This window comes from Acomys minous, assembly GCF_964271855.1.
Source record: "Acomys minous genome assembly, chromosome: 1".
In the NCBI taxonomy this organism is placed as follows: Eukaryota; Metazoa; Chordata; class Mammalia; order Rodentia; family Muridae; genus Acomys; species Acomys minous.
The window spans coordinates 12,096,886-12,117,297 of record NC_140483.1 but is presented as its reverse complement, the minus strand read 5'-3'; the positions used below and the strand labels follow the sequence as shown (position 1 = coordinate 12,117,297).

The window sequence follows — 20,412 nt, the reverse complement described above, 5'->3', positions numbered from 1 at the left end:
TGGTAACACACACACACACACACACACACACACACACACACACACACACGGCAGAAGACAAGGGACGCCTGGCCTCAGCGAGGTGCTGCACTCATCCCAGGCTCAACCCACCGACAGTTAAGCCCTCTGCTCTGGATCAAGGCTGGTCCCGTTAACAGCCAAGCAATAACAAGGACTGAGGGATGGAAGGAAAGGCCTCCAAGCAGGCAGAACACTGTAACAAACGCAGATTCCCACAGCAGCTCCAACTGAGGACTGGAAAAAACTCCAGCAGTAATATCAAGGCTGAACAGTTGGCCCAAGTTATTACCTAACATGTGGAATGAACATTTTATCATCTTTTTTCCAGAGCAGAATTTAAGATCAGAATGCAGTCACATTTGCAACTGGTTTAAAAAAGGGTATTAATTTAACAAGTTAAAATTATAACCATGTTTTTGAAGTAGCTCTTTAGGTTCCTAACTGCCTGTTTATTCATTCAGTGTGCTTTTGTAACTGGCCATACTAAATACTCCTTTGAATGTAAGTTTTGGGTCTGTCCCCTGCATTGTCACTTTGTAAGCATGATGTTAAGAACTGGGCTGGTGGGATGGCTCAGTGGGTGAAGGTGCTTGAGGATCTGAGTTTAATTCCCCAGGACCCACCTGGTAGAAGGAAAGAACTGACTCCTGCAAGCTGTTCTCTAATCTCCACGTGTGTGCTGTGATATGTGTACCCAGGATACATGCATGCATGCGTGCACACATACACGCTTAAAACAAGAGCTATGTACACAGCTTCATACATCTTTTATCAAGAGTATGAGAGAGGGGTTGGGGAGATGGCTCAGTTCACAGAGTGCTTGCTACAGAGGCATGAAGACCTGAGTTCAATTCCCAGAACCTACGGTTTAAAAATACAATAAAAACAAGCCAGGCATGGTGACATGTGCTTATAATTTCAGTGCTGGGGAAGTGGTGACAGGCAGATTCCTACTAGACAATCTAGTCTACGTGGCAAGTTCCAGGCCAGTGAGAAACCCTGTTGGTGTCTGAGGAAGGGCTCATGAGGTGGTCCTCTGGTTCCTCTCGCACCATAAATGTGAATTCACATCCTTGCTTTACCTAACCCCCAATCAGTCTCTCTCTCTCTCTCTCTCTCTCTCTCTCTCTCTCTCTCTCTCTCTCTCTCTCTCTCTCTCACACACACACACACACACACACACACACACACACGTGAGGGGAAATGTTTTCTTCCTCAGCATTAGGAAACACTGGGTTTCTAAAATACATTTTTGTTCCTCTCCTGACTTACTGCCCATTGGTGACTTTGGGGTAACGATCCACTGAAAGGCAATTCTGCCCTTACTGGCCTCTGGCCTCTGGGAGGCTCCTTGGGCTCCCGATGCTGTGTCGCCCTTACTTTCATCTTCCCTCCCTTACTTACTTCACGGTTAGGCATGCCTCCTTTGTCTGCTACCTCACAAAGACCATTTGGTGCAGATGAAGCACTGTACTGAGCTCAGTGTTGAAAGCTACCAAGACAGTGCTACTTCCTGGCTTTTTAAGTCTTGGAGTCTAACACACACTAAAAGGATAAACTGCTATAAATGGATACTTAATCCAGGCCACATGGACTCTTTAAAGGTTGGTCATTTGAGTAGAAGATGGCATATACAGCAAATCAACCGACAGAAACAGGGTGGAGTATAATCTCCATTATGGAAGCATAAGCGCCAAGGGCAGGAAGACTCTGGCAGCAAACCTGCTGGGGTCAGACCTGCCTCTTGCTATTTGTGTCAAAGTTTCTCCTCCTATAAAGTGGACTAAGAAGGTATTTAGCTCATATACTGTTATGGGGAGTATATGACTCATCAAGATGTTTAGAATGCACACAGTGAGCAGGAAGGCAGGTCTTAAGACAGAGGGCAGGCAAGACACAGAGTAAGAGGCGTTCAAATTCAGAGTTCTGTCTCATCCAAGCTATGAAGACAAGGAAGCAGATGAGCTTTGCTTCCCCAAGCCTCACGGTGAGCAGTGCTGAGATCCCAGCCATGTGGGGCCCACAGAGACCCATCACAAGCACTGAGCATAAACTGCTGCTTGCACAAAGTGCCACTATGTGCTTACTACTTTGAAATTCACTGTCTACATAAGAGGTGCCACATGTTATAAGAAACACAGGCACAGCTTCCAAGTAAGGTGGGATCTGGTAGCTATTGGAGAGCACATGGCAAATAAAACCAGACCACTGACTGGAAAACTGTGGTCTTTTTAATAGATCACTTGTGGGTTTGACTGGTTTGGGGCCAAAGACAAGGTGACACAGATAGAAAGCTGATGATGTAATCTCTGGCATGATCCGCTCAAGGTATCGAACAGCCTTTGCTATTGGAGGCTGGTATAAAGCCAGGGCACATAGGACTGACTCACTGGGTGACTGTGAGTCAGCACAATGACACTGCTGGTCAGGGTGACTCTATGAGTCCTTTTTACCTGGAGTTCACAAGGAAGCCCCACTGAGCACCCGGTGGGAATTGGGTTGTCCAGCTAGCTCTTCCCAGGCAGGTGCTTGGGTTTGGGACTAACCTCTGGTGTGGTATTTTAGGGTTATGCTAAGAACACAAGTTCCCTTCCACCCGGCTGCCATCCTTGGACAGGCCCATCAGTGATGTCAGACGGCAGTTTGGACCTGCTCAGGCTGACAGCCTTCCACAGCCGGACTGACTGCCTTCTTGTCTTTTGGAGCTGACGTCTGTGTGGCTCTGGAGAGTCTGACAGGAAGTTCTTGTCCTCCTGAATCCTAGTGCCTTCCAAAGCAGCAAGGTGTTTGGAGCCTGGGGGAGTCTGGTTTGGAGTACAGGGGCCATTGAGACAGACGTGTGTTAATGTCTTTGATGCCCCTTACCCCTGCGCCCCTTCCTAGCCTGCTTCCTAAGTTCTTCTTTGAAATCATGGCCTGGAGTGATCACTTACTGCCAGAGAGGCAGGTATTTAACTGCACAATGACAATGCTGAGAAATGACTTGGGGAGGGGCAATGCACAGAGCAGTGAAACTAAGTTAGAGAAGAGAAAACACAGTAAGAGAAGAAAGGGACAGTCTTAACTATTGTCCTAAAAAGAAACTATGGTGAAATAACAGAAGATCATTAGATTGTCACACAGAGAGGATATGAGTTGCAAAGGAAGAGGGTTCTTTATTAAAGAAGGCCAGTGTGCTTTAAAGATGGGGAAACACAGGACACGGTGATGCTGGGGTCCAGAGAGCAAAGCCTGCCTGCTGCGGCTTGCTCCTTGGTGGTAGGCCTCACTGGCATTTTATCGGTCAGACACTAGGGCAGCGGTAGATGTTTCTATAACATAATTTTATTGTGCTAAACAGATCTCGGCTGTCATTTACATACCCTGGAATTATCCACATCACACATTGACTTAATTGCAGGTAAATTCCACAGAGTCTCCCCTCCTGCTGAAGCAAACACCACTCTGGAGTATCCGTCACCTTGAAAGATGAAAAGAGGGAAAGAAAAAAAATGTTTATGCTATTTATTTGATGAATCATAATTCAGAAATAATTCAAATGAGAAACTGTACAGATAATTTGTTAGCAGTAGGGAATTCTTTCCTTTGATAAATGGCAGGAGAAAGTGTGTGTGTGTGTGTGTGTGTGTGTGTGTGTGTGTGTGTGTCACTTTAGCTCAAAGCCTATACCTACTTGCCACATGGGGACCTTGTAGTGACAAACCTATTAGGAAGAAAAGGCTGTAAACTGTCAGTAGAAAATTAACTGAGGGTCTTTCTCCATCCTCTGTGGTGGCATACAGAATATGAGGATTGCGCACTACAGGGTATCAAAAAGGACCATAAAAGTGGTTTCTCTGGAGGCTGACTATGGAGGAGAGATGGCTGGTAACTAATTACAAAATTCACAGGAAAGGCCCCCTGAGTGCTGAAGCACTGTGCCAGCCAGGACCAGGTGCATGGCACGTCCTGACTGCTCAGGGCTATGCCTTCTACCCTAGAGTCCAGAGAAAGAACCAGAAGTTAGACTAACACAAACTCTTTGTTTGAACAAGGTGTGCAATGGACCAGAAGAGCCACGGTCTTTAAATCAGATCTGGCTGCAGCCAGACCCTGCCACTTATCACCTGTGTGACCTTATGTAAGCAACTGCTCACTTCTCTGGGCCTCCTTCCTCATGTGCAAATGGTGACAAGCCCGATGCCAAACAACCGTGAGAATGAAATGGAAAGCAGGTGCTCCATGAGACTTTGTCTGTCTGGATTATTTAAAAGGTTTAGTATGTATCAAAGAAAACAAAGCAGATTAACTTTACATTATCTAAAATGCCTAATTGCACTAACAAGTCATTTGGCAAAGGTATGAAAACCTCATGGGTTTATTCATGATCACTCAGATGTCCTTAGCAAACATTTATGTTCACAAATAGCTATTGTCTTATGTAGACTGAGTTGTTTAGGTACAAAATCAGCCTGTGGAAACAAGTATTTCATTCCCACGGAGCCCATGGGGGCTTTAGTCAAGCCACAACTTACTGCTCAGGACAGTTATGGGAAACAAAAGCTAGACTTAATTTCTGAATTTACTATTGTTCTTACTGACATTAACAAGTGCTGATTAAGCATTGTATAATAATACTTCGAAAGGAAAAACAAAATGAAACAAAAAACCAGCCCAAACATGGAAATAATCAGAATTCTATTTTTCTAATCTGTGTTCTAAGAGGAAGAGGCAGAAAATGTTTGAACTAGAACTTGTGTTGCTGTCAAGAATCTGTATAAAATCTGGATTTCCTTTCTTGCCCCTCCCTATCTAAGATAACAAGATCTTAGAGGGTTCTCTGCTATTTAATTAGGCAGGGAAATATACAACGAAGGGGTTTTCAACAAGCTGAAACCAAAAGAACGTTACTATTCATATTTGCTCAGTCAGAAACTACTACCCTCACCCTCCTGGTCACTCTGGCCACTGAACACCAAATGTCACCTACAGTTCCACACCGCCACTTGTACATCCCTCCCTGGCGCTGCCGGGTAACAAGCCACTTTTAAGTGTAACTAAACTTCTCTAGTCAGCTGGATGCCAACACTTAGAGATCTGTGGTTCCACACTGGAGTCTGGAGGCTTGTGAGGCCTGGGGCTCAATTCCACAAGGCCCTGTCCCGCTACAGTTGCACTCCAGGGCGCTATCCTCAGCTCCACACTCGCACGTCCTCTCCAGCCAGCTTGACCCACTCACAAGCTCTGGGCCTTTGCACCACATTTGATCACATTTGATCCAATAAAGAATATGTACTTGTTATATGACCCAGAAATAAACAGTAAAGATGATTTGACATATGACTTTAAAGGTTCAGACAAAGTAGAAAGTTTGGTTAATCTTGTCCTTCAATTTGAACAGAACCCTTTCCTTACTTTTCACTACAGATCAACTCAAACTAGTAGCTGGCTACCCTGAAGGCAAGCGTGTTACTCAGCTGGCATGCCTGTCTACAGAACCAGGGAGCCTGCTGCGCAGCCTGCACTTGTAGACTCGGATCACATCTTTCACACCAGGTCGCTGTTTGGTCCATGCAGATGCTGTTCGCTCACTTGGAACATCGCAGAAAAAGCTGTCTTTCTGGAAGTTCCAGTCTACTTCCCTCTTCTCTCTCTCATGATGATCATCGGACCATCTGTCATCCCGGTGGCTGAAAGGGAAAAACAAGTTTGTCAAAAACTTTGATAAAGTTCAAGCTGTTTCAAGGAGCTGGGTGGGTTCTAACAGTCCAACCCTAACCTTCTAACCTACTTAGCACTTGATACTAAGCTGGACGGATCCATGTGAGCAACATTAATTTTTCCACAGGTAAAGAAGAAAATCTTACCTTTCCATCACAGTACAGCCAAGACATTTTAGTGACAAGTTAAACTTAATGGCAAAGGAATTAAGCCTTGTTTTTTTAATTCAGCCTTTTGGCTCAGGCAATAAAAAGGATTCATTAAGTAATATTTTATCGAAATGTCATATGAAGTAAAGGATTACCTGTTGGCTTGCTCTTCCGCATACTTATAAGGATAATTTGCTAATGTTGCTTTGTATCCTGTATTTTTCATCATGTTATTCCACGTGACCAGCCTCTGTCCTATTGCAGTCCCTCTTGGTTCAAAACCCTAAGACAAAATATTACATGTTCCCATTAGTATATTTAATTTCCCACTAAACACAATCATCTTAACAACTTAGGAAAGCAATATCAAAATGATGTAGCATTTTCAACAGGAAGCATAGGCATTCCTCACTGCTGAGTGGCCTGTGTTAACACGCTGCCTTTCTAACCATCACCTCTTTGCTGTGACAAAGGCATATGGTTCTCTAGTTACATGCCTCAGGAAGTGGCAAAAGTGTATCTGAAACATACGTGTGCCCAAGCATTTAATAAGTGCTAATTCTAGCCTGTAGGAATTATGGTCAAATGAAATTATGTGAAGCATTCTCACAGTGCCCGCCAAGAGCTATCATTACCCTTGGTCACACTTTCTCTTTATCCCACTCCAGAGGAACATTCACGTAACAGATCCTGCTATCTGTTAGTTACACAGAGATGCCTTTAATTTCTGGGAGGTGGGAGAGATACACAGCATTAAAATCTTTATGAAAATACTTTCAGAGTGTTTAATTCTTTAATATGTTGCTCCTTGATCAAATGTGGGGACAGGGAAGACGGACGTCCCCACTTCTTGAGCTTGAGTTGGGGTGGAGCAAGGTCCTTTGCGCTTACTTAAGAGCATAGACAACACACCTTTACTTGTAGAAAGAGAGCTGTGCACTTACTGGTGGCTGCAGTATGTTTTTAAAGAAATGGGGACCTGGAAGTGGTGGCTCAGATGGGTAACCCCAGTACTCGCAAGGCTGAGGCAGGAGGATGACAAGTTCAAGGAGCTACAGTCTAAGACTCTATCTCAAAAACAAAGAAGGCAAAGGCTGCTAACAGACTGTACCATGCATTTAAGTACTTAATTCAGGGACATGGCTCCAGGGTTAAGCCAGGTCAAGTTCTCCTTACCAGCAGAGGATCAGAGAAGTCGGGGAGCTCTGGGACTAAGACCCCCACCAGGGCACAGACCACGATGAGCAGGGTGCACATGCCCAGGACCACCACGGGCCAGTCGGCTAGCAGGGCTGCATAACTACAAGGCACAAAGTGAGCAGAGAGAGGACATCTGAGAAACAGGGTGGAGGTAAGGCTACACATGAGGAGGGCTAGACCCCGTGTTTTAGACCAGCACAGGTGTTACCAATACGATTACAAGTATTTATACACCCTGAGGCAGAACATTTCCAGATCACTGTCCCTTCATTTTTCTGATAAAGCAGCAGTTCTTAAAAAACGTCTATGAGCAAGTTCATGAAACCTAAAGACAACTAAATACATTTTCTCAGAGCTAGAAAGAAATGACTATGACTATCAGCAGACTGAGTCCACACGGGCAGGGGCCTTTATTCTGTCCAGTGTGGCATCAGTGGCCCGACAGTACCTGCAGGAGAGGCCTAGCTAACTTGTCCAGACTGATGAACACTGCCCCAGCCTCCTACCACCCCTGGGGGCTCCAGGCACTACAGGCTGGCTCTTCTCTTTCTCCACGTCAGAACCTCCCTCCATTACCAACTCCACCACTGGCTTTCTTCATCTACCGTCTCTGACTGACCTCAGACCCCTCCTGAACTGCACTTGCCATCCTCAATCTTTATCAGAAGAAGAAAAACCCAAAATATGCAGTGTGTGACCACTACCCTCCAACTCTCAACAAGATCAGCTCCCTGGCTACTATGATGGCTGGTTATGGTTCACATGAAGCAGACTTGGTAAGTATATATTTATGAGGAATTTCTTTGAGAACATGCTAGTAATTACAAATAAAGCCGTGGGCTCTAAATGCCCGGAAATACTGCTATATAGCTTTCCAATCTCCAAGCCCAGAGTGCTGGTTTTGAAGCACCACAGAACTGACTCTGTGGGTATATTTACTTCCAATTACCACTCTAATAAAGGATTTATGTCACAACATAGTTATGCCTAAAGGAGCTTGCCCTGGCATTCCCCACTGCTGTTCTTTTAAAGTACCTTTACATAAATAACAGCTTGTACTTACTGCAGTATCAGTGGCTCCTGCGCTGCACACAGACCATCAGCTTGTGCCAGTCTTATGCCCACCCCATTGCTGAAGTTGAGGGACAGACAGGCCAAGTAATGAGTTGAATCTTGAAGCCTTAGGTAATCTGGTTCTAGACTCTGGCTTTTAACTAATGTTTTTTCCATCTGTTTCTTCAAATACAACGGAAACTAAAGCCATAAGGAAGAAGTAAACTTGCCAAATTCTGCTTCATCAAATTCACACTTAAAGATGTCTAGGGTTGGCTACATGTCTCAGCTGCTAATGGGTACTCACAACTAAAGGCAAGAGTTCTGTCCCCAGTGCCCACAGCTATCTCTAACCTTTGCCAAACCTTACTCCCAGCACTTGGACAAGAGAAGTGGGTGGATTTCTGTGAGTTCAAGACCAGCCTAATCTACACGGTGAGTTCTACATCAGCCAGGACTACACAAGCAAGACCCTGTCCAAAAAGAAAAAAAAATTCTACCCCACTAGTAAATTTCTCTCTGCAAAATCACACAGAACCATAGGACACTGAGTTAGTTGAACAGTATTTCCCTTACTGCAAATTCTGGGTTTTAGACTTTATCGAAGGAACATTTTGTCAGGCAAGATAGAATTGCCTTTACAGATAACTGTGGATGTAATGTGAACAGATGAATCCCAACGTGTTGCCTGTGACTGTTCAAATGTCCTCCCTGAGTGGCCACAAGCCCAACGCAAACGTTTGTCCCACTTTCTCCTTATTCCACTAAGCACAGACTAATGAGATCACTGGTTTTGAGGCACTAATGTGCTTTGTATCAGTGGCTCTTCTGACACACTCTGTCCATCACCTCATACTTTAAAAAGAGAACTTTGCACTAAGCCTTTAAAATATCAGCCTGAAGAAATGAGAGTGGCTTCTGCCTAAGCATTCATTCATTCCACTCTAAAGGGATCTGCTCTCCTTCAGTTTGGACAGCGTTTGTCTTATAAACATGTTATCAATACAAGGCAGTAGCCTAGCACTGCTTAGTTTTCTTTTGTGGCTTAATTTATCCATAGAACGACTTTTGCTTTGTGTTCATAAGAAATATGCACACACATACACAGAAACCCTAAAAACCTCTTCCAATAACCGCTTTCCTTCCCTTTGAAAACATCTGGTTTCCATCTCCCAGCCCTGCCACATGCTGCATACATGCACCAGCGACACGTGGAAGCTTTATGGCTAGCTCTTTACCGCATTCTTCCACACACATTTAACCTTGCTATATCACAATTTCTTCTGCACACAGCAGATGTTTTGCACACTGGCCTCTCCTAGACAACTGTTCAGCATCGCGTCTTGAGTATGCTCAGCACTGTGGGGAGATGCACAGCCATTTAGACATACACTTCTCCTGAGCACCGCAAACTGCTGACAGCGCCTCTGTCACTTGCGCTGTCTAGGCCCAGCTATGGGCACTACAAAGGAAATAAGTGTTTCATGTATGATATGAAATCCAGACAATGATTATAATATCATTACCAAAAAACACTATAAAACTGGGAGGAATAAGGAAAAATTTAAATGACCTATAAAATACAGACACCTATAACATTTCACTTCTAACAGTAAAATATGTTCACGTTATTTTCTTTGAAAAGTGAACCACATGTGTGTTAAAACCATTTTTAAGAGGAGCTTTACCACAGCTGCCCTGCACACCAGGCAACACTTACCTTGTGCCCACCTGCTCTAATTGGGAGGTGTGTACACAGGAACACAGCACAACTGTGAATTCAGTCCTCCTCTGTAACACCTGAGTTAGTCAGGGAGTGGCCCAGGGAAGAGTTGGGGGGAGCTCTCACTGAGGGGAGGGCCTGCAGCTCTAACCTGGCCACCACTGTATAAAGTTCACATCATTGTTCAACTGGCTGTCTCAAGTCGTCTTAATGCACCATGAGTGAGTGAGTAGGCAGGCTGGCTCCCTGGCTGAGGATGGCACTGCTGTGCTACGCTGGTAGCCAATGGAAGTCCCTCAGAATATACTTACAGAGGTTCAACCTAACTGCTAGGCTTACTCTGGAAACAGACTGGAAATAATTATTAAGTCAGTGTCTTGTAGAACCTCCTTATGTTCAGATAGCATCATGGAAGGGCAGGCTTTGAAGTGGTACTTACAATACAGTAACTCCCATGATGAATTATTTGCTCTGTTCCTGGCTTATCCTTCGTGGCCTCTCCAGAAACCTCCTCTCTCTACAAACTGTCCTGAAGGGCGTGACTTGACTGGGTGTCCCTCTTCTGACCAGAACCAACAGCTTAGCCCCTAGTAGCCTTTACTCTCCTGACTCTTTGGCACCACCCAAATCAACTACCTGGACTTGGTTTCGAGACCTTTCTGACCTGAGCAGAGTGTAAGATCTTGTGTTCGCTCTTCTTTCCTAAGGAACTCTTCCTCCCACAGCTTATTGCCTTCCCCAAATTGCCAGCCCAATTTTTCTTGCCCCTTAAGGGAGGGCTTCAAAATGCGCACAATGTTTCTAGTGGCATCGACTGTCAACTTGATGGGAAGGATGACTCAGATACAAAAGAATTCACACATGAAAATAGGACAAACAACTGTTTCCTTTGTGTGAGTTATAAATTCATCTCTAACAGTAAATCAAATGCAAGGATGCAAGGCACTGTGGAAATGCAAAGATTGGCTCAAGGAATTTATAGCTAAGTGTAGAACATCAGACAGGTACAGACATCTACAGAAGCAGGTAAAAGGGTGCTTTTAGAAGAACAGATGCAATGTTCAGCCAAAGAAAAACAGGAGATCATTTCCCAGTGAGATGGGACCTGGGATATCAGGAAAGGCTTTTCTGAGTAAGCTGTACTTAGGAAGATATGTATGTGGTTGTATGTAGGTAGATATACTAAAAAAGAAATAAAGAAGAAAGAAAAAGAAATTAAGATTTTTTTTAAAAACCAAATTTGTTAACAGAGGAAAACCCAAATATTTTCAAAATGTCAAACCTTCAGTCAGCTGAGAAAAATCATTATTTCCAGATAAATGAAATTCTTTTTGCTAGTGTTGGATATTTACTTGCATATCTGCTCCCATGTCTCTGTCTCTCTCTTGAAGGAAGGGGCAAAAATGGAATAACTAGATAAAGTACGGCATCTACAAACAGCATGACTGAAGAGATTCAGGCCTGAAAAGAAAGAAACTTAGGATGTGTGCTAGAATGCTGGGAATGACTCGGAGGACATTGTGTAAATAGAATGAGTCAGCCACCGTGGACAAGATGTGCAGGGTATCTGATATGTGACCGCTGCGAAGGGTGTTTGACCTATTGAGGGGTCGTGACCCACAGGGTGATAACCACTGCTCCAGATAGTGAGCACTCCCCCTAGGAGGGCTGGATTGTTCTCTACCTGAGCTTCTGTGGCAGCTGAATCACACGAGTCACCTCAAGTTTCTTGGGTGTGATGATGCTATACCCAGAACCACATTGTGTAAGAGGATAGGCTAGTATCATTCTGTGTTTTCAGGAATTGTATCTATTTAAAGATTTCTAGGGTCGGCAGGTAACGGTGCATATCGCTCTTGCAGAGGATCTGAATTCTAGTCCTACCACTTGTATCAAGTGTCTCACAACCGCTTGTAACTCTAGCTTTAGACCTGACACCTGTGGCCCTCACAGGCACCAACACTCATGTGCAAATACCCCCATACATGTACACATATATACATAATTAACAAATAAAACAATTCCCACACAAAGGAATACCTTCATCTTAATACAGTCACATATTTTAAATAAGAAAAACATTTAATGCATTTGAAATAAACTACTGTGTATTCAAGTCACACTAGCTGGCAGAATGGCAGATACTTTACATAAAAAATAAGTTAATGAAGGTACATGTGACCCTTCTGCCAAAAAAGGATAGAGAAGCCAACTTAAATAAGAAAAAAAACCCAAACAAACAAACAGCTAGACAAATATAAATGCAAGTCCCAAAGAGAATTTAAAGATAAGAAAACCTAGCCGGGCGTGGTGGTGCACACCTTTACTCCCAGGACTCAGGGAGGCAGAGGAAGGTGGATCTTGGTGAGTTCAAGGCCAGCCTGGTCTATAGAGCAAGTTCCAGAACAGCCAGGGCTACACAGAGAAACCTGATGCTAAAAACCAAAACAGAAAGAAAAGAAAATCTACTGTAAGATTGGAAAGCACTTTTGTAATATGGAGCCCTGAAAGCAGACAATGTATAAGAAAACTTTTTTCCCTCATAAAGGATGCATGAAGAGGGTGGAAAGAGCAAAGTGTAGAGAGAGCAGAGGATTGGAAACTACAGAGAAGTTTATCATCAAACAAGAGGACTTATAATACTCTACCTTCTCGGGAACTTGAAAGGTCTGGATGGCCTGAAAAAAAGGAAAAAGCAAAGAAATAATGCTCAGGAACCAAGCTACATAATGTAAGGAGACTCCACAGATGTGCCAACTCGGTGCTCCCTACACACACACCAGTGCTGGGCTTAGTGCTCCCCACATACACACCAACACTGGACTTAGCGCTCTCCACATACACGCCAACACTTAGTACTCCCCACATATTTGCCAATACTTAGAATTCCACACACACACACTAAACATGCCAACACTTAGTACTCTCCACACACATGCCAAGGCTGGACTTGGTGCTCCCCACATACATACCAACACTTAGTACTCCCCACATACATGTTACTGCTAGACTTAGTACTCCCCATATACACGTCAACGCTTGACTTAGTATTCCCTACATACATGCCAACACTTGATGCTTCCCCCCCCACACACATACTAATGCTGGACTTAGTACTACCCACATACGTGCCAATGCTGGACTTAGTGCTCCCCACATACACGTCAACGCTAGACTTGGTGCTCCCCACATACGTGCCAGCGCTGGACTTAGTGCTCCTTCCATGAAGACTCCCAGGAGGGTTAAGAGAGATGGCTTGGGGATGTCAAACGTGTGGAGAAACTGAACCCTTACAGCAGGGCTTTGTACTCCAGAAGACGCTCGAGTGGCTGAGCAGAGGTGGCACCTTTGAGGACCCCTGATGGATTCCCAGCAGGACCCTAGGTGAGCTCCAGACCCCTGCCCGCCAGCTTCAGTCCCCTCTCTCAGACAGGAGTCCTCGTCCCTAAGCCTCTTGTCTAGGCAGCATCCTTTCCTCCTCCAACTTGACATCAATACATCTTTGTGCTAGAAATACTGTTTTCTCTTTGAGACACCAGCCGACTCTCCAGTCCTCGTTTTCTTGCTACCTACCTTCCCAATCCCTTAAACAAGGATGGGCTTGGATTTCAAGTCCCCACCTCCCTACCATGTCTGTGACTATCCCTCTCAGCATTGGTACCCTGCTACCCACATACTCAACATCAAGCTGGCTAAAGAAATCCCAAACTCAGCCTCAACTTCTGAACTCTTTATCCCTACCACATTCATTAATTTCTCACTTGCTGGCCTACGGTAACTTTTTTCGTAAGTATTCGGTGAACAAATAAAGCTCACTATTCATGGTTCACTGCTCTAAAGCACAGTGGCTCTCAGTGTGGCCTGAAGACCACAGGTAGTTCCCGAGCCCTTCATGAGGTCTGTGAGGGTACAAATATGTATCTATGGAAAAACATATCTTCTTCATATACTTCAACCAGACAGGCTGCAACATACTACCTGCAATCAGAAGCCAGTTCTGATGAGCACACATCAGAAAGCCTCTCAAGAAAAGCGCATGAACACTCATATCACAAGTTGTATCATTAAAGTACTTTTCATCAAAATGGTACTTATATGTTAATGGTATGTTATGGATATTGGAGGTTGAACACACATATGAAACAAGTATTCCAACAGAGTTATCAAAGACTCTTTCTTAACATTTTTGAGAGAGGACTTCACCAAGTCGTTTGAGCTTGTCCTGACTGTGCAGCCCCCACTGCACCTCACCCTCCTGAGTTGCTGGGATCACAGGTTTGCCTTGGTAGGTCTGGGCTGCAGCAGCTGCTGCTGCTACTACTACTACTTTACTGAGTTAAATAACTTACATTTTCTCATCCTCAATTTCAATGATACAGTTTAGCTACCATGAACAAAACAAAATCTCTTCCCATTTTGTATAAAGGGACCATGAGAACAAAGTTTGACTTCAGTAACACAGACAGGCGCATGACTATCTGCTGACTGAACAGCATGCTGGCTCGCTTCAGATGCTCCCAGTGTGAAATCTACTGCACTGTTGCACACTCAGAGGAAAACAACCTGAAATTCTCCCACCCCAAGCCTTGACCCCTCCCACAATTCAAAGCTTAGTCTGGGATTCCTGAAGAAGGAAAGTTTTCTTTCTTATCTCCATTTTCAATTGTCAATGAATTTCTTTAAAATGTATTAATCTAGTTCCCAGCAAAGCCATGAAGGAGACAGACAGGCTCCCAAGCTTCAGAGTTTACATTGTGGAACGCACTGTGTGAATCTACAAAACACATGTGTTCTGCATTTCACGCTTTATTCACACATCTATTAAAACGGTCATAATCAAGAAGGCCCAAGAATAGGTCCTGAAGAGCATGCACCCCAACTCCATGATAGCCCTAGTTTCAGAGACAATCTCAGGCAGCTTCTGGTCTCTTGCATTCTCAACAGCAGAGCTGGAGGGACTCTAGGTTCTCCCTGCAGCCCTTCCGATGGCTTCCTCCCACTCTCAAATCGAAAGCCTCCTTTTCTTTGATTATTATTGTTATGTGTAAGTGAACAGATACATAGATCTAAGCTGCTGAGCCCATTGTTGTTGCTAGTTTACATATGATTTCAAGGCTGACCACTGCGTGTTGGACAACCAATAAGAGGGCTCATATATGGGAGAGGCTAGTTCTCTGCCCAGCCGCCATTTAAATGTAGTTCTTTGTCTCAGGGTGGGGCCTGCAAAAATTTCTCCTTCTGCATTTACACACCCACTGATATTGCCACTGCTCCAGCAGTCCTGTTGGCGCAACCCTTTCTCTGAAGCCCCTCAGTAGAGAATCTGCTGCTGCCTGTGCTGTGGCTGTGTATATGCAGAACCATGAAAGAAGGGAAGCCAGAGGGACAACTGTAAAACATTAATCCCTACAGAAGAAAAAGAGTTTCTTTTCTTTTGAGAGATGTGGATTCAAAGTCTGCTCCTCATGAGAACAATCTAGAATAGGCATGTGTTTTACAATAAGTTAATATCCACAGCATTATTAAGAATACTTAACAACGCATTCTTTCTCTATTTGTAGAAACTATTGTTAAACTCTAAAAGACTGCATGCCCAAGAAGAACTCTCTCTCGTCTCATTCCTCAGCATGATATACAGTTCCTTTGTAGCTATAAACCGACTCTGGTGAGGTCAGTGTGCGGTGTATGTCATCACTCTGTTCATGTTCAACAGTGTGAAGTCAGCGCCATTAGGAACACAAACAGCAGGAAGCAAGGGACACCAGCGACAATGTGGGTCCACTTAGTGTCTCTCTGTCTGCTCCTCCTTCCCTCCCTCCCCTGCCCGGCAACACACTCCATGTCAGAACCAGGCTACTTTACATTTTTCTAAACATTTTTCTCTTTGGTTTGTGTCTCTGCATCCTACATTAGGGGCTCTATGATTCAGTGCCTCAGGAACTCTTACTTGGATGGATAAATTTTTTTTAAATCTTTTTTTCTTTAAAGCATGCTACACACACTCTGTGACCGTGGAAGTGTAACTTAAGCACACATGCTCAGCTGACTCCCCTTCATATAAGCCACACAGAGGGTGCAGGGTGCCCCTCTTCTCTCTGGTTTAGGACTGAGGATATTTGTAAATATCCTGGGAATGCTGACTGTAATACCACCTATGCTTTGATGGCTTCTCCTCAAACCTTTTATATTTGTTTCTCTATGCCTAATTCAACAGGAATTTTTCTTGGTAGCAATTAACTGTATCTAATTTTCCTAAGGCAATAACTTTCTTCTTTAAAAAATCCAGTATGTTAGAATTTTTAATTAGAAGACATAATTACAAAGACATGACCAGCTAGCACCCATATGTTTGGTAAACACTTGTGTCAAGTGCTGGAAGGGGAACTGCATTTGGAAAAGAGACCAGCTCCCCCCACTCACTGCACGGCTGGGGCTGCACACAGAGGGATGGGTGAGCTAGCAGAACTAGCATCCGGGCAGAGCTTAGAAGCAAGCTTAGGCCAGCCTGGTTCACAGGCCAGCCGAGGCTCCACAGAGAAACCCTGTCTGGAAACAAACAAACAAACAAAGCCAGAGGAGGACGAGGAGGAGGAGGAGGAAGAGGAGGAGGAGAAGGAGGAGGAGGAAGAGGAGGAGGAGGAGGAGGAGGAGAGCTTAGAAGCAAAGCACCCTTTTCATAGAAATGCTCACTCCTGGATACCCACAAGCTAAGGGATATTGTTATCCTTAGACCAAAAACAACGCTACAATTCTGGGCGACATCATAGTAAGAATTTGCAAAGAAATGGGATTTTACAGAAACATTTGGGCTCTAAAATACACAAACATTCTTTCCTCCCACTCAAGCTCGTCACATTTTGTTTTTAAACTGAGAAATTGCTGTGGATCTATGACCACTTTGCTCCCTGCAGAGAGGGAGCATTCTTTCTGCTTGAGTGCAGACTTCATTTTACTTTAAATGTGAGACAATGTGTAGTGGCTGTCAACATCAGAAAAAAAAAAAAAGACTGAGGTTACCACAAGGATACCCCCACTGAGGGAAACATTAGATTCGTTTGAAGTTTCTGTACTAATAGGCATGACGAGCAGATGTTAGAAACAGTCCTCCACACCACAGGTAAAGCAGCCAAAAGCAGTCTGATTTGTGGGACTGCTTTCTCTAACCCTCCTCAAGATGATACTGTGGAAAGAGGCGAAGCAAAGGAGTCTAGCTTTGCTAGTGTTGCCTCTGTCCATAATATCCAGCTATTAAAAATCCTGCTGAATGAGGTTTCATCTTAATTTCAGTATCTAGTGCTAATCAACAACTTGGAAGAACAGGTACACAAATAATCTCTTTTGTGTGGGTAATTCACTTTTTAGCATGATATGGTCAAAGCACATGCCTGCTTCCAGACAGTCAAAGCATCCAGCCTGAAAAACAACAGCCTTCGGAAGCAACATCTGCCTATTTAGTGTTTTTTGTTTGTTTGTTTGTTTGTTTGTTTGTTGTTTGTTTTTTTCTTCACTGCAGAGAAAAGGCCTAGGAAAGACAGCACTTGCACACTCTTGTAACACACCCCTACACACTGGGGTATGGTTCTTGACAGTTCCCTAGCTACAGACTGGCTGCAGTGCTATTTTCTTCTTCAAGAAAGCATCAAACAGACTTGAAAAATGCACTTGCAAACTGGGGTACTCATAACTGGTAACTGCCCAGCACCTCATGCCAGGGAAGGGCGACTGTGCTGGAGAGCGTGGTTCAGCCTCTGCTGGCCAGTGACTGCCAGGCGCACGGTTCAAGCAGCAACCAGTCGGTGCAGAGGATAGGGCAGTGACTAGAGCTTCAAAGATGGTGAGAGTAAAAGAGGAGTGAAGACAACACAGGTTCACAGGAGACCCGGGACAGTGGACAGCAGCAAGGCTCTAGGTTTGTTTCTCTCAATGCATTTCTTTTCATTATATTTGGGAGGAGAGACCGTAGGACAAAGGAGTAAAGATATTGCTATAAAACTCTGTCTCCAGCTGGGGTCTACCTGGTAACTGTGAATTACCATTACAGCCAGCAAAGGGACAGGGTCAGTTTTATACATTCCAATCAGCTTCTCCTAGCATTTGGGAAGATCAAACCTATAAAAGATGGCTTTGGGTATTTCTGAGCTTTATGGTAGTCTCCACATGAAATCCAGAAAGTGCCTCAAGCAGCACTTTGGGTCTCAGCAGTAGCATTGCTCAGTGCCCTGGCATCTCTGTAAGGGGACACTCTGCCAAGTGCTGGTGTGGCAGGAGAAAGAATCTGCAAAGAGGAGTCCACACTCTGATGAGCACTCTTTCAAAGACTTCCAACAAAAACAAAGCCATTCTCCATCATTAAGTATTTCCATGAATCCTCACTGGCACACGGGCTACATCTGAGGATGAAACAGATACCCGGAGACAAGCTAAGCCTGGACTCCAGGGCACTTTTCACGCTCCACAGATGAATGTTTACCGTCTGTGTCAAGAGACTCGAAGGATAACAATAACCATAACCACAGCTGTGTGTGTAATGCACTTCCTGAATGCTTAAGAGATGTAGACTCAAAAAGGTTGCCTACTTGATATCTTGAAGTAACTGAGCAGAGGCTAGGTTACTACACGAAATAAACCAAGAGGTGAGAAGAACATGGGAATGAAGACTGGTAAACACCAAATGCTTCATAAATGTTAAGAAAATAAATTTAGCATATGTTCAATAAATATTCTAAATATGAAGACCTTATGTATGAGAGAATAGTGAAATCAAAAGATACGTGGGAAGAGCAGGGGTTTATCCAAAGGTCATGAGCAAATCCCTGCAACCAAGATTTGGGGGCTAGTATGGGCTTTCTTAAAGTTATTGATCATTCCCCAACAGGAAAATATATTACAACTGTTCTCTTGGAAGAGCTGTCAAGGATGGTCAAGTCAGAGATGACTCATGGAGAACTAAATACAAAGCTCTTCATTTATAGGTTCTGTGAACCTCTATCTTTGACTTTGTAAGTTTCAATGACGCTTTCTAATGGCTGAGTATAAAAAAAATGGTGACTCATGGTGGGACTCAGTGGCAGAGCACTTGCTGAGCACGCACACACTCTGGACTGATTCTCAGCATTGTTAAAGAGATGGCATAAGTCTCACAGGCTTAGTTGGAATGAGACCTTTAGAACTGTTAAGGAGCCTCAAGAGCCACCCACTCAAACGAGAAAAAGGTCTCAGGCCACAGAGTAATTAGTGGGAAGCCAGATCTATAACCACAACCAACCTTGCAAAAGGGAAGCTACACACGGATGCAGGCAGGGGCAGCACTGCTTGCTAACTGAAAGTGGACAGGAGGACACAGTGGGAGAAGCTTCTTCTCCACCAGCAACTGCTACAGGTAGACAATGGGGGTGTGAAGGCATGCTCACTGGGGTGTGGGGAGAGCGGGAGCAAGCTGAGTGCCGATCCATTAGCAAGGATGCCTAAATAAATGGTGGTGTGTCCATGCCATGACACACACACACATACACACACACACACACACACACACACACACACACACACTAATATGGAAAGGGTTAAATGACAAAGTTAAGTGTCCAGCAAGTCATAGGCTGGTCATATGAACTACATGCAAACACACAGATGCATTTACAAACTGGGAGGGGCATGAACCAGTTTATCTGCTTATCACAGAGGCCACAGGACAGATGAGAAGAGAATCAGGCGTGGGCTCTGCCTCGTGTCTTCAGTGTTTCAGGACTATCATGTAGCTGAAAAGAAGCAGCATTCTACCCCCAATAGGACATTTTCATAGAACTTAATAGATGGAGTTAAAAAACTATACTTAATTTGATTTAAGTCAAATATTTACTACTTAAAGTTTACCAAGTGCTTTCCCCATCGTTGGAATCACCTGTGTGACTAAGCTCACTAAGTTTTTACAGATATTCCAGACCCCGTCCTGGGATCTGGGACAGTAGGGCCTAGAGTACAGCCTACACAGTCAGAGCTTGTGCCGCCGCCTTGGGCATGCCACCAGGAAAATGTGGCCTGCAGGTAAGCACAGTGAGAGACCAGTCCAAGAAAGTACTGAGAACTGAAAGCCAACTCTAAACTAAGCGATTGAGGCTGGGAAGCACCTGACTGTGTGCTCCAAAAGGCGCGGCCTGGGGCTAGAGCTAAGAAGTAGAATTAGAACTAGGTGCTCTGTGGAGAGTTCAACTGATAGACAAGAAGCAAGGCAAGGAAGCAAATGCTGGGCCAACACCTGCACTGGACACTCTTGAAGCAGCGTGCACACAGCCACCAAGAACCCGAATGGGGAGGCGGGATAAGGACTAGAGTTTGAGGGATCAAGAGACAAAGGCACAGAAACAGGAAGCCACTCAAGCTCTGCAAGCAGGAACGGATGTGGTGGAATGGCTGCGCTGGAGGACTGCTCTGGAGGACTGCGCTGGAGGACTGCTCTGGAGGACTGCGCTGGAGGACTGCTCTGGAGGACTGCTCTGGAGGACTGCTCTGGAGGACTGCGCTGGAGGACTGCGCTGGAGGACTGCTCTGGAGGACTGCGCTGGAGGACTG

The 20,412-nt window shown here is 44.5% G+C and overlaps 1 protein-coding gene across 10 annotated transcripts in view; it reads right to left on the bottom strand.

Moving 5' to 3' along the window:
- The window catches only part of DISP1 (dispatched RND transporter family member 1), a 140,359-nt gene that overhangs the window by 6,734 nt on the left and 113,213 nt on the right, over positions 1-20,412 (bottom strand). For all 10 annotated transcript variants that reach the window (XM_084800379.1, XM_084800381.1, XM_084800380.1 and 7 more), the window contains 5 exons: positions 12,495-12,524; positions 7,047-7,170; positions 6,026-6,153; positions 5,593-5,690; positions 3,384-3,481 (listed from right to left, as the gene is read on the bottom strand). In XM_084800379.1, coding sequence (XP_084656505.1) covers positions 3,384-3,481; positions 5,593-5,690; positions 6,026-6,153; positions 7,047-7,127 — 405 coding nt within the window. In that variant the 5' untranslated portion in view covers positions 7,128-7,170; positions 12,495-12,524. The remainder of the gene's footprint in view (positions 1-3,383; positions 3,482-5,592; positions 5,691-6,025; positions 6,154-7,046; positions 7,171-12,494; positions 12,525-20,412) is intronic.